We start from the raw sequence: 14,692 nt of genomic DNA on the forward strand, positions 1-14,692 counted from the left end.
TAAAATTGTGTCACTGTCCCAGTACTTTTGCATTTAACTGTGCATATGATTAAATCAGAGTTTTAGTGACGTAAATAATGCATACAATTAAAAAAAATAAGTAGATATAGAAAAATATAGAATGTACTTATATCAAACTTTTTAAATATACTTGTCCGAACACATTTCCATAGTGTCTATGCAGGTAAACATTTTCTCATATTAGAGAGAATGGAGAAAAATAAAACTGATAAACTAACGGAGAATTAAGAAGAAAAAATTATTATCAAACGGACGCTAATTTAATGCGATTTAAAAAGAGCTGTGGGGGGAAAGGCACACACCACCTGTCAGATAATCTCTCGAACCGCATTCACATGAATGGGGTTAGATTTCGATTCTGTTTTATAGTGCCTCCACTTTGCGCGTGGACTTCGGGAATTATCAGCCACCCCCATCAGTCTCGTGGCTCGACTTCATACACATTTAAGGTAAGAATTACAGGCTAAAAATGCCTTCATGCCTCTAGTTTATTGTTTGGGTTTGATAAAGACAACCAACGAATTTAAAACAAAACAAAATTGTTATGTATCAGCGTGTTCGTTATAGTTTGTTGATATTTTGCAAAAATAAATTATGGCAATGGGCTAAATGTTGAAGTAATACAGATAACTTAACAAAAGTAAAGATTTCTAAAGGTATCTTAAAGACGCCAATTGAGAAGATTTAAAGAACCTCTTAAAGAGAAGAAACATCATAGGTATATGGTATAGCTTTGTAAATAAGCGATGGCTACGCTAAAACAGACATAAAATCTGATCTGCAGGCATGCTATGTGGTTCAACATTAGTTCATACTCGTTTTAATTTGTAAAAACAAACAAGCAAACCTTGCAGATGAAAAAAAAACTTCACAAAAACTTAAGCAATTAATGTCAAAATGGAAGTGCTAAACATTATTCTTATTATTATTGTTATAATAATAATAATAATAATAATAATAATAATAATAATAATAATAATAATCTGGAGCAAGCACTGTTAATAAAAAAGTCCACGTTGGAAATGGTCAGCGTTTTGTGTATTGATATATATTTATATACATTTGAGATTTTCTAACACAAGGAAGCATTTTTTTATTCGTCATTTTCGTAAATATAGGCTACAATCTCACTGTATAGAGTAGTTTACAATATGGCTATTTTACGAATTTGAACAAAGATTTATTGATTCATATCATGGCGAACATAGTGATTTCAAATAAATAATAATAATACTTGTTATTTTTATAATTATTGTTGTTGTTAATAATAATAATTATTATTATATCAATAATAATAATAATAATGATGCACATAAGAATGATTTCTGATTTTTTTGTCTGTAAGGTACAGCCGCCTCTGTCCACAGAAGACTAAATTCTTGATTTATCTGCGAAGTGTGTTCCAAATATTTAGCAGAACACAACAAATTTGATCTCCTTTGAGGGTTTCAAATCAAAGTTCTTTTTCATTTCTTTCTTTTTTAAAACAAATACTGCTTTACTTCAATGTTTAAATTGAATCATTAAAGACATGAATGTCTTCTAATAACTAAACAAGTATTTCCTTTGCAAGACTGCATTGTTTTAAAGAAGAATATTTCCAATATTTTAGCTAATGCGCTGTATCATCTTATAATACGTTTTGATATCTAATAGCCAACACAGACAAAACTAAAACACTTCTCGATTTAATATTATTCACTATGTGCGTCTTTAGGCTACGGTGCAGCTTATGTCAGCAATCAAGTGTAAAAGATCAAGATTTTCTTATCATTTTTTATTGCAAAAAAAGTCCTTTTAGTTCGCTGATGAAGTGTAGGTGTCTACATAGGATACAACATGCTGCCATTGTACAATGTCTCGGTCATTCACAATAACTGAGTAGTTCTGTTATATTACTGAAATTTGACTATTTGCACAGAACCCTTTTTATGGTCACCGCGGGTCTACACGTGCCTTCACTTGCCTTTATTTAACTAATTCCGCATTCATCTCTAGTTAAGCGCTAAGAAAAGTGCAATGTTACCTCTACTTGAAAAGGAAGGCGTTCTCGAACGTGTTGTTTTATTTATTAAATAAGCATATGCGCTTTCGCATCAGAACCAAAATTTAAATGAGCGCCCAGGAGTGCCAGACGTCGATTAACCATGACAAACAAGGCATACAATAATCACGGGAACTAATATAGCCTACGTTTTATCATAACGCGTGGTTGTCATGCTGAATTCAATTGATTTAGTTTAATCTCCCCTCAGCATCAGCAGGTTCCAATAGTGATGCTATTGTTCTAAGGTATCGCTAAGCAAGTGCAGCTGGTCGGTAATAACCTGACAGGGAGACCCGTCATCCTTCCATCCAGATGCGTCAGGTTAATCTTAATGGCAAAGGATTAAAAGAACGGTTACGGCTGTGCGAGGTACTAGTGTTAAAGAATAAAGAAAACATGTTTAGAACAGTTAGCGAACTGTGTAACGAGCCAAGTAAAAAAACAAATTCAAGCATGAATAATAGGTTGTTTCCCTTTGTCTTTTTTAACCTGTTAAGTTATAGGCTGTACAATACGATATGGTCCTGCACGAGTGTTTGTTTTGTGTTATCAGTGGAGCTTGCCAAATGATGAGTGATAAAGTCAGTTAGAAGTGGCTGCAGCATTTCCTGACTTGGATTTCATGTACCGTGTTCCTCATACAACAATCTCTCACTTCTAAAGGCGTGTGTGTTTCAGTCAAGGAGGTGCGGCCAACAGAGTCGGGAGGGAAAAAGTATAGGAGTTCCACCCTCATTTAAAACCGAGGTTTTTTGGTAGAGAACGGCATAAGAACGGACACCGAAAATTGGATTCTATGAGTAACTGCCCTCCTCTGGATATTCGAAGGAGATTATTTGGGATTTCTGACATCGGTTTTGTCTTTGGTGTTTGGTGGCATGCGACAGCCAATCGAGTCCGAAAGTCCGATGTACTGGAAAACTGAACAAATGCTGGTGTGTAGCAAAGCGGAGAGTAATGAAAATAGATTAAATTCTATGTCCAATGATAAGGTAAGCGGAACGACAGAAAATGGCAGCGTCTTATTCATAGTAATGTGTTATTTTCGGTTTTCAGTTTGACAATGTAGGCTACAAAGTGCATGTACAACTTTTACAGTAGATGCAATAACGCGGTCTTTGCCATACATTTGCACAAGCCGCATGACTTTTCAACGTTTACGCCGATTCGTGGATATTTGACATTACGTAATTTATTTAAGGTTTAATTAGTATACTAACTTGAAAAATGTCTTTGTTTTTGAATGGCGTCGTCACGAAGAGAGTTTTTGTAACAACTGCGCCATCTGAGTCCTGTGGGTCTATATTATTGCTACAATGTATTTGTGTTGTCTGACAATGTCATCAGTAACGCTGACAGTGATAGGAATTTTTTAATCGACCCTCCGGGCACCAACAGAATTGGAAATCTAATCCAAATAAGCATACCAACTGCCTGTCCAAATTTGAGAATACGTCTTTAAAAAAACGCTCAGGTGTACAAACTTCCCTGCACATCCTTACCTTTAATTGGCCAAGTGCACTTTAAAAATCAGCGTGAATCACCTACAGCTGGTTGCTTGCTATAGGTCCGCTTCAAGTAAGCTCAACATTTCTTGCAATTGACAAAAGGAGAGCAAGGGGGGAAAATAACATTCGGCTTTTTAAATGAGCCTATTAAATCTATTCGTCTCTGGGTTACCTTGTTCAGACATTCGATTTGTGTTCTTTTAATTGCTGTTATTAAATAAATCAAATCCTTTCCCCACTGACTCAAGCTTGTTTTGATTGACAGTAGAAATTGATATGTTGGGTACTAACTCGCTTTTGAACAGTTCAGAGTACCAAATGTAGCATGTTCTCCAAGTGAATATAAACAAAAGATAACTTGGGTCAAGAGGCTTCTGCTTTTGTATGCAAGGGCCAGAATCTCTCCATTTCCAAATGACAGCTTAATAATCGCAGGGGTTGTCATGGTGAAAGGGCATTGGGTATTTATGGGCTGGCTGTAGAGGTTAAAAGGCCCTTCGAATGGTGACTGTTTGCTTCTCTGACTGAAGCGGTTACATTTTTTTTTTTAGTTCTTCGTCATGTCTGAAGATATCGAAGCGGCAGCCACGGGGGCTTTTGGCAGATGCAGAAAAGACATAGGAGAAAATGAACTGGTAAAAAATAGTTTTTTTTCTTGTTTCGCAAACCTACCCTCATATCTGGAAATGCACCTCACATAACAAGGCCACGAATGTGTTTAAGAAGTTACGTTAAATATTTAACGGCTTAATGTCTTTGTTATCCAGAGCACTGCAGAGGAGGTTTTTGTAGAAGATTCGTGTTCCCTGTCTTCCTCCCTGTCACCCTCCTCTTCACCGCAGGGTATGGCTTCAGTCTCTCTCGTTGGAAAAACACTTTGTACCAGTTGTGGTCTGGAAATAGTTGACAAATACCTGCTCAAGGTAAGCCATCACATTTTTTAGTGTTGCAATTTGATGGTTGCAAGCCTACTGCAAGTACATTATTACATATTGATTTGGCTTGATTTAAAAACGTAGCCTATAACCTGCCTTTAGTTTTCGGTGACGCCATTATTTGCGCGTGAATTAAATTTATTCAGTCATTCTGTGAGATTTCCGTACAAAATATCGAAATTTGGGTTGTTCATTTTCTGTGTAAAGAACCGCGCGGTGTTCTAAGCCCGGTATTCGTTTACTACCATGTCAAAGGTTCGTGAACAGAAATGGAAAATAAAAAACGATTTTTTTGTCTTAAAGTTGTATTTATGGATAATACACAATTTAAGTGATTTGTGGAAAGTTTAGTCTGTACGAAGGGAGTTTAGATGTACTTTGCCAACATGGTTAAATCTGTCATGTTTAATTTGGTCATTATTTTTTAAGGTAAACGACTTGAGCTGGCACGTGAGGTGTCTCTCGTGTAGCGTGTGTCGAACTCCGCTCGGAAGGCATGCCAGCTGTTATATCAAAGAAAAAGAAGTGTTTTGCAAACTGGACTATTTCAGGTAGATAACGTTTGTGTTTGTAATACTTTCTTTACTCTGAAAATAGTTGGTCTTCAAATTGGTGTGTATGTACGGCTGCCTGAAATAGTATTTACTTTATAAAATGTACTTTTGTGCGACCAACACCGTGATCCTCTAAACGCATTAATCATATACAGTAGTCCTTTGAATAATCGAAATCATTCACGCTTTGCGCAGTTAATGTAATATCAGAATTGTCCAATTATGTATTTTGTTTACAGGATGCATACAGTATCCTATACAACTCCAACTTAAAAGTCCTAAGATCTGATAATAATAATAATGTGGTTATGTAGTGTACAGTAAATCCAAATACAATGTCCAAAGCTTCAGAGAGGGTTTTGGTTATTTGTAATTGTGAATGCTAAATTGGAACTGTTACATAAAAATAAAATAAACAGGGAAGTGTTTCACCAGCTTTTAGATTGTGTGTATGCGCTTTTACATTATGTATGTAATGTGGATGCATAACACACAGTCCCTGTGCAGAATACATTTATCAAAATTTAGTACTGAGTTGATGTACATGCTATATGTTTTGTATTTCTCTTGCAGTAGGCCATATTTAGCGAAGGGGGGGAAATAATTGCTGGCTTTTTGAAAACTGTTTGTGCAGAAGATACGGGACCCGATGCGCCCGCTGTGGCAGGAACATCCACTCGACGGACTGGGTCCGACGGGCGAAGGGAAATGTCTACCACTTGGCCTGCTTCGCCTGCTTCTCCTGCAAGCGGCAGCTGTCCACAGGGGAGGAGTTTGCCCTGGTGGAGGAGAAGGTCCTGTGCAGGGTCCACTACGACTGTATGCTGGACAACCTCAAGCGCGCCGTGGAAAATGGTGAGTTGTTGCGGCGTGTGTGTGTGTGTGTAAACATGTTTTGCACATTTGAGCTGTCTTCAATTCAGATGCAGTACAAGATTTGGGATACACAGTGAGTTGAATCAACTCAGAACAATTTACTAAGTCCAACTAGTGTCAAGTGTAGTGTAACTCTTGATTTGACACTTAACGATGTACTGTGCTGCTATGGTAAATGCAGAGGGTTGAAGAAATGTAATTGCCAATACGTTCCAAAATGGAGCGCTTGGAAGCAACTTGTCAGCGTTCATGTTTCCTTAAGTCAAATTGCACCCCCTGCTCTTTTGGGGGTTAATTGCAGGAAACGGTGTAAACGTAGAAGGAGCTATGCCGACAGAACAGGAAGTGAACCAACCTAAACCAGCCAAGAGGGCTCGCACTAGCTTCACGGCCGATCAGCTGCAGGTAAACACACGGGGACGCGGTCGCTGACCCAAGATGCTTTCCTCTCTTTAAAAATTCAAATTTCTCCCTCTTTTTTTTTTTTTTTTTTTTTTTTGCCTCCTGCTACAATTCTGTGCATTACCAGTCTTAAAATGGGGGCGAATTGTTGGTAGATATGTATAAGTAGTATATTGGAGAAATTCTTCTTTTATTGTACTTGTCGTAAGTCTTGTATAATTAGTATAGTGGAGGACTTGTATCTCTTATATTGTGCTTTTATTCTTGTGTAATTTTTTTCCCCTTGCTTGTTGTGTACCTTGGCTGCTTGAATTTCCCCAATCTGGGATAATACATTTTAACTTGACCTTGAATTGTGATTTCCCCCCCCCCACCCCCCCCCCCCCCCCTTTTTTACCAGTGGTGATTATCTGTGTGAAGTGTGAGTGCTCCGACCGCACAAAAACAAACCTGTTGTTGCCTCTCCTTTGACCTTTGGGCTTCAGGTCATGCAGGCTCAGTTCGCTCAGGACAATAACCCCGATGCGCAGACGCTGCAGAAGCTGGCGGAGAGGACCGGGCTGAGCCGCAGGGTCATACAGGTGAGCCCCGCTTTCACGTCACGGGGCCAACACGGGGACCCTAACTAACGACCTTTCGACCCCATTCGGCTCTGTTCCCACGTGGTTCAACTGTCATTTTGATGCGTGCGAGTCTTTGCTGGTCAATGCTGGAGATTCATTTTGAGTTTTGGTTTTGGTTTTGCTTTGGATCTTGCGGTTTGTAACTAGTTGGACTGGAGGTACGCTTTCGTTAACGCTTCGATTTGGGTGTATCGGTGTGCGGTTTTCTGGACCCAGGGTGTGCAGTTTCTATGGGCAGAGTGACAGGCCCTAAGAATGGAGCATAACATAGTAAAAATGCTTTTGCTCTGACTGAATGCTTGGTGTGGCGTTGTTTTTTTGCGGTGCCAAAAGGTGTGTGCGCACGTGTTTACTTGGAACTGCAGGGAAACTAGGCGTCTGTTACGATCATTGCAAGTTTGGCTTAATTGTTATGATGCAAATATACTTCCGTCAAAACGAACCTTTGTTTCAAGACATTTTGCATAATTTAAAATGATTGGGTATGCCTGCACCTATGGAATTGAAATCTCTAGTCAAGTGCTGCTCTGCAAAATTTTACAGAAAACAATTTGAGATTCCTTTCAGTATATGTTAATAACATTGGTATAATTAAAGAATAAAAAAAAGCATTTGAAAGCATTCCAAGGATTACACGTGGTACCGGTTGGTCATACTTTAAAAATAAGACTCAATGGGATTGTAATTGTAAGTTCATCTGAGATTTTCCTTATGAATTTTGTATATGGCCTGTTAAAGGATTAAATTTGTCATGCAACCTTTTAATATTGACAGACTTGTTTTTGATTCATTTGGAATGTTTACCCAAGGGGAAAAACTATTGTGAGTCTGGATAAAATTATTTGTGATGCTGTGATTACAGACTGAATGAAAACACATTTTCGATTCATTTTGGTTTTTAGAAATCTTATTTATATGTGCTTCATCAATGCATATTTTTGTTCCAGGTTAGCTTTGAGTACATGACAAATACAGTAAAATTAATCTGCCATTACAATTTGGTTGAAGGAATGCATGAAATTTAATTTAAATTTTAAATCATGAGGTGATTATAAAAAGGATTTCCTGTGGAAAAAATAGTTTGTTCATATTTTATTTGTGGTCACTTTTTCTATAATGGTGGCAAAGGAAATTAAGTAGGTACGCTAAACATTCCAGTGTCAGCGATTCATGGGGCTTGAACTTACCCCAGTTTCCGTGGGGCACAGTGCAACTTCTTCATATAAGCGTACTGCCTGAACAGAATGACAGGAGGGTTTGAGTTAGACAGCTGTACACTACATTACATCACAGGCATTTGGCAGACGCTCTTATCCAGAGCGACGTACAACAAAGTGTATAACCATAACCAGGAACAAGTATGTTGAAAACCCTAGAGAGAAGTACCGTTCCAAGTGCAGGGAACAACCGCATAGTTCAACTTGGACCCTGAAGGTTAAACTGATTAACACTAACGAGAACAGTAACTACGCAGTCTATGCAAAAATACAAGCTGTACCTCTCTGAATCTCATCCACACTCCCAGCAGGAAGGGCTTCAAGGGTTCTTTGTCGCACCTGCCATGGAGGGTTCCATAGAGAACTAAAAAGGGTTCTTCTATGGGGAAAAGAAACTTTTTTTGTTTGTTTGTTTGTTTGTTCTGAGAGCACCAGTGACGGGTCGGTCTGTGCCCTTCAGGTGTGGTTCCAGAACTGCAGGGCCCGCCACAAGAAGCACGTGAGCCCCAGCCACGGGTCGTCGGGCACGGCCGTGTCCTCTCTACAGCCGCCCCAGCTCTCCCCGCCCCTGATGGAGGAGATGCAGTACGCCACCTACGGGCCGCAGGACGGAACCATCCTGACCGCCCTGCACTCTTACATGGACGGTGAGCTCTGATGCGTGACCTTTGAATTGGGGGGGGTGTGTGTGTGTGTGTGGTGTAGTATTTTCTTTGGTTGAAAAATAAGGGCACTATTTTTGTATTCCTGAGGATAGCACTGTTCTTCGTTACTATATGTTGCTCCAATTGTTCTACCAATTGTATTTGTATTTGCAGTGTGTGTGTGTGTGTGTGGTGTAGCACTGTCTTCGGTTGGAAAAATAAGGGCACTATTTTTTTATTCCTAAGAATAACACCATTCTTTGTGATTGTATGTTGCTGTGGTAATGTTCTAACAGTTTTATTTGGTGTGTGTGTGTGTTGGCTACATTCTAAATGTAATTGGCATTTTATTAGAGGTTTCTTTTGATTTTAATGCAGCCAGTAAGTTAAGTGTGCTGTAATTGATCTGCTCCCTGGAGCAAAATGGTGACATAGGGCTCATTCCAATCGCTGTTTTTGAAGAGATGCAAGGATGAGAAGAGAAATGCTGCCTCGATTCCTCCGTTATTAAAATGTCCTTGGTCAGTCAAGTGTCAGTTTGAAGCAAAGGCAGTTACTAATGACGTGCTGCACAGTTGTATCACCTGTCGGTGGGCTTGTAACGGATTGTTCTGTACCAAATATTTTGAAAGGACAGGGGTTATTGCGTATTTATGGTTGCATTTCCTATGTTGTAACAGACTGAACAATATGGGAAACAATTGCAGAAATTTGCTTAGGCTTAAGTTTTTTTTTGTTCTAAAGAATGAGTGTCATTGTGGATTAAAATTCGGTAGAATAAATAGAAACGGTCAGGTCTGTGTCTGGAGCTCTACCATCCTGTAGGTTTTCCTTTCAACCCTAATTTGACACACCTGATTCTACTAATTAGCAGCTCAACAAGATCTCTTGTTGCTGTATGCGGTGCTTTGGTTAGGGTTGAAGCAACTCTGTACAAGTGGATGGTAGATCTCCAGGAACAGGATTGGATAGCCCTGGTATACAAGAACTTAGATATGTGAAGGGGTGTTCCTACCATAAAATTCTGGCAGATCTGGAGAGGTGGATCATTGTTTGATGTATAAATCTCTCTCCTCCAAGAAGAATTTAAGGGAGGGGGTCCTCAATCTTACCCAGAATGGGCTGGTGTAGGTGCAGGCTTTTGTTCCAACCAAGCAGTGACACCTGCTTCTACTAATCGGAGTCTTTGCTAAGAACCTCAATAAGTAGAATCAGGTGTGTTACTGCTTGGTTGAGAGAAAAGCCTGTGTGTACACCGGCCCTTTCTGGATAAGATTGAGGACCCCTGATTTAAGGAATTGGAATGTCCTTAAAGAGGGCGGGACCTCTATCGGTTTCCGGGTAGCGTGAGGACAGAGGAGACGAGGACGGATAAGATAAGCGATTGGAATGAGCCCCTAGTGTACCCCTGTAAGAGCACCCGCCCGCCCGCCCGCCCCAGTCACAGTGCATTCTGGGTCCCTGACCACGCCTTTCTTTCCCTTGCAGTGCACTCGCCCTCGTCCCTGGTGTTCCAGCCCTTACTGCCGCACTCGATGGCTCAGCTGCCAATCAGCCACGCCTGAGCGCCTGCGCATGCCCTGCGCAGCCCTGCGCAGCCGCTGTGGCAGTATTCAGGTCAGAGCCACCAGGGGACCCTCCCTCTCCCCCTCAGCTGCGCGTGCGCATCACGCAAAAACGGCCAGACTCCCACCACTGCCTAGGAGGACCCACCCGAGATAATCAGCCTTTCAGTGATTATTCAAGTTCAGTGTTCAAAGTTTAAAAAAAGAAAGAAAGAAGAAAAAAAAAAAGTCATTGTAAATCTTTTTTTTTTTTGGTTAATATATAATCTATATATTGGTGAATCGATTTCATGGCATTTAATTTATTTCATGTTACGTGACAGAGCACTTTGTTTTAAAATAAATTAATACTTTGCGGAAATGGCTGCTTTTGTGGTTTTTCTGCGTGTAAGCAATGTCTTATAATGGCGCTGGATGGATCTGAAGAGTCTCGTGTTTTAATTTTGGACCTGACCGACTCGAGCAGAGCGGGCTCTCAGATGGTCACACATGACCGAGCCTGTATTGACACAAGGATTTAGTGGAAATTGGAAATCCTGCTTTGGGCCCACAGTGAGCCTGGTTTACAATGCACGTCTTAACCACAGTCTGGGTCGTTATGTTCAACAATCACGGAAGATACAGTTGCACACAAGCACTTGGAAAAATATTGTTTCAACCGCACTGACAGACAGCAGTTTTAGATGCACGAGATGGCAAAAGTATGCAGACACCTGACATCCATCATCTCAACCAAAATTATGGGCATTGATATGGAGTTCGTCCACACTTTGATGCTATAACAGCCTCTGCTCTTCTGGGAAGGCTTTATACTCAATGTTGGAGCATTGCTGCAGGAATTTGCTTCAATTCAGCCAGAAGAGCATTAGTGAGGTCGATTGGGCGATTAGGTCTGGCTCACAGTTGGTCCCAAAGGTGTTGGATATGGGACTAAGGTCAGGGTTCTGTGCAAGCCTGGTCAAGTTCTTCCACACCAATCTCAATAAAACCATTTCTATATGGACGTCGCTGTGTGCCCGGGGGCATTGTCATACTGAAATGGGAAAGGGCCTTCCCCAAATTGTTGGGGATGCACAGAATTGTCTAGAAGGTGATCGTGTGCTGTAGCATTAAGATTTGCTTTCACTGGAACTAAGGGGCCTAGCCCAAACCATGAAAAACAACGCCCAGACCAAGGGGTGTCCAGATACTTTTGGTCATATAGTGGTACTTTCTACTGTTGAGAAAAGTGCTAGCATCCTGGATATAAGGATCTACAGTAAGATCTGACTGAACCTGCACAGTGCATTCCCAGTACATGAAGTCAAACTCAGATGTTACTTTGTGCTTGATGTAGTCATGGTATGGGGAAGTTGGCATTTGTGAAGAGCTCAGGTATTTTTCTGTTGTATCAAATGCATCGTAATGCAAAGGGGACCATTTATAGGTGGGAAACTAACCACGGAAGTACTGGATATAAGCTTGTAATAAATGACTTGTGATTCATCAGCATGCATTATCTCCTGCACTCCTTGTAATGGGACACTGTTATTCCCAATTTATACACCTACTAACTAAATAGTTATAACTGTTTTGGTATTTCAAATCTTGTACAGAGAGACAGTCTATTGTGTTAGAGGCTCACACTATGAGCATCTGCAATCTTTGCAATTTGTCCATGGTGTAATTTTTATAACTAGCCCAGCAGTTTGGCCAATGTCACAGTCTTCAACAGTCGTGTGCTTACTGCTCCCCCTGGTGGAGAACGTGAGGGATGCACTGAATTAAGCGTTGCTAGATCTCAGTTCCAGGAGACGTTTGCTTCAGACTACACTCTACTTATCATGCCCTACGTTTTGCAGTCTGAAACGCCACGCCCTAGCGGCTAAAACTTGTTCTTGCGGTCACACCCATTGAAATGAAAACTGATGGTGACCCTGCGCAAAGGGAATATCCCAGGATCCACTGAAAAGTCCACAATTCCACCACTATCCATGATCATCCGTAACGACTCTCCGCAATATTGCGGTTTCACCTGCCGGTCTTCGGGACACTCGCATAAGGCACAGAAAAGGCGAAATAAGTGTCTTCAATAACTGCCCGCAAGGACAGATAAGCAGCTATTATTTGTCGTATTATTAGTATTATTTAGCTAGATGATATGACAAGACACCATCAGGGCCACACGAGTAATTTGTAGTCCACAAATTTCAGTATTTATTTCATTCCTTCATAAAAACACGCTCCCTTCGGCAAAAAACCGTGTTTGCATCTGCAATCGTCTTCTGCACAGTAGGTAGACGCGTATTCTTCCGCAACCGTCGATGGTTTCATTATCAGCCATGTATTTAAAACAACAAAAATATTCACAATTCGCCTATAAGGTTTTAATTAAACGGTGCTCTGTGTTCAGCGGTATTGAATATAATCAAAGAATTATTTCATTTGTTGCACGTGTCATTGTAATGCCTTGTCGGACAGCGTTCATCCTTTAACCAAGTAGGCCTATAAGCATTGCATCTTGATATTGCTACCAAATCACGACGACTCTGGGTACACTGCAGATCTATTATAGCATTGTAATTGATGCCTGCCAACATTACGATCCCGGAAACGCATTGTGAGGTATTTACAGTGGTTTCACCATTCACTGGCGAGGACAGCGGTAATGACGATTTTAGGGTTCCACATTCTACCACCCCTCAGTCCCTCAAGCCCTGAAATGATCTACTGCTGACATCATGGATTTTGCATTTATATTCTGTATGTTTAATTTTTTTTGTATTATGAATGTTTTGATATTATGCATTGTTTATTTTTTTATGCTTGGTAGGGCTTGTTATATGCAAGGTATGTGTATCACATGTAAATTCTTGTCTGTTTATTTAGCCAGTCAACTGGCAGAACCACTGTACCAGCTCAATTTCCTGGTACGCGTAAGTGTACTCGGCAATTTAAAGTGACTCTGATCAAAATGAGAGCTGTCGCTTGAGGGGCAACTCTGGAACTCGGCCTTTGTCAGTCACGTAACCACTCGGCTGATTCGGGCAGGATGATTAGTTCAGTCTGGGGTCCCGCTGAGAGTTCTGTGTGTTTAGGGGTTGACCTAGAACACAGCTTTTGAATCTAATGTGATTTTATTTAAACATTTACTTTTTCAGTGTGTGCGCTTAATGGCTTATGTGCACAAATTGGCCCTGGGGCACTGACTGATCGGCTTGAGTGGTAAATCCATCCTCTACACGAACCAAATCCATATAAAAAATGGCTTACAGATAATATAGGGGCCTGCTCTTGCAGGGGCGGCATTCATAATACAGAACAGCTTGTGCCGCTCCAGGTTTTGCTCCAGAGCCGGGGTAGTGTGCTCCCGGTCCCACCGTGATCGGGTTCAAGTAAGACCTGGAACGGCCCGAACTGCTCCGCATCAGGGCCCCAATTCCTTCGCCTGCTTCAACGCCTCTTTAACGAGACGAGACGCGCAGGTCCTTCTGATCTAATCTGTGTAACCCGAGAGGGCCTTTCCAGCGTTCCCGTTCCTTAAACCCCGCGCGCACGGGGACACACGCCCCGGTCCCCGTGACGTCTGAGAGCGTCCGCTGGCGTCCGGGAGCGCGCGGATCATCGTTTCTCTTAAACGCCGTGCCGCTTCACCTCTCCTTCCTCCTCCTCCTCCTCTGCTGGTTCCTGTTCAGGACCTTCCTCAGAGAGCCGCTCATGCAATGAGGCCGCGCCGCAGATCCATCGTTTATCTCCAGGTCCAGCACTGGGGGCGGGAATAAAGGCTCAATTTATACACTGAATGAGGGGGGGGGGGGGAGGATTTGTTCAATTTTAATTTTAAGCCTCATTCATTCCTTTTAGTGGATAAAACTAAATGTCAGCATGCCAAAGAGAATATGCTAATGTATATGTGTTTATGTATGTACACTGGTATGTTTTAAAGTATTCAAAGGAAGTGAGAAAACGCTGTTTTGGTGGTAGAGGATAAAAATGAAATCTGGTGGGGAGATCATTTACAATAAGGTTGGGACAGGTCTATGACGGGGAAAAATAAATTATGAACCATAATACTTACAGAAACAAGACCTTACAGAAACTCTTAAAACATTTTTGGTCTAAGTAGAGTTTGGTGCATACAAACAATGTGCATGAAGGGCCATCAGTAGGCAAATGACCAAACTGCTGTGGTGAGAGACCAGAACACAGCCTGTTTGGGAGGTATATCCACCCACAGAGGATGGCAACAATTCCCAAGCAGACCCGTGTTCAGTTACAGTCACATTAAAATCTCAAATCAGTCACCATGGAAAATAACTGG

The 14,692-nt window shown here is 41.1% G+C and overlaps 2 protein-coding genes across 7 annotated transcripts in view; one reads left to right on the forward strand and one right to left on the reverse strand.

Moving 5' to 3' along the window:
* Positions 1-447: 447 nt before the first annotated feature.
* lhx8a (LIM homeobox 8a) lies at positions 448-10,769 on the forward strand. 6 transcript variants are annotated; one of them, XM_035421139.1, is made up of 9 exons: positions 448-470; positions 4,128-4,211; positions 4,344-4,499; positions 4,941-5,062; positions 5,700-5,920; positions 6,243-6,346; positions 6,829-6,924; positions 8,644-8,830; positions 10,316-10,767. In XM_035421139.1, the coding sequence occupies exons 2-9, from the start codon at positions 4,137-4,139 to the stop codon at positions 10,390-10,392; spliced, it is 1,038 nt and encodes a 345-aa protein (XP_035277030.1). In that variant the 5' UTR covers positions 448-470; positions 4,128-4,136; the 3' UTR covers positions 10,393-10,767. The 6 variants fall into 6 exon arrangements, with proteins under 6 accessions (XP_035277030.1, XP_035277033.1, XP_035277031.1 ...); XM_035421142.1 differs by lacking the exon at positions 448-470 and adding an exon at positions 2,335-2,437 and having other exon boundaries at positions 10,316-10,769; XM_035421140.1 differs by lacking the exon at positions 448-470 and adding an exon at positions 2,460-3,060 and having other exon boundaries at positions 5,703-5,920; positions 10,316-10,769.
* A 1,805-nt stretch (positions 10,770-12,574) lies between these two features.
* slc44a5a (solute carrier family 44 member 5a) overlaps positions 12,575-14,692 on the reverse strand; it is a 90,688-nt gene continuing 88,570 nt past the window's right edge. The window contains exon 22 of the mRNA XM_035422454.1: positions 12,575-14,137. Within this exon, the coding sequence (XP_035278345.1) occupies positions 14,022-14,137 (116 nt within the window). The 3' untranslated portion in view covers positions 12,575-14,021. The remainder of the gene's footprint in view (positions 14,138-14,692) is intronic.

Source organism: Anguilla anguilla, chromosome 6, assembly GCF_013347855.1.
Source record: "Anguilla anguilla isolate fAngAng1 chromosome 6, fAngAng1.pri, whole genome shotgun sequence".
Classification (NCBI taxonomy): Eukaryota; Metazoa; Chordata; class Actinopteri; order Anguilliformes; family Anguillidae; genus Anguilla; species Anguilla anguilla.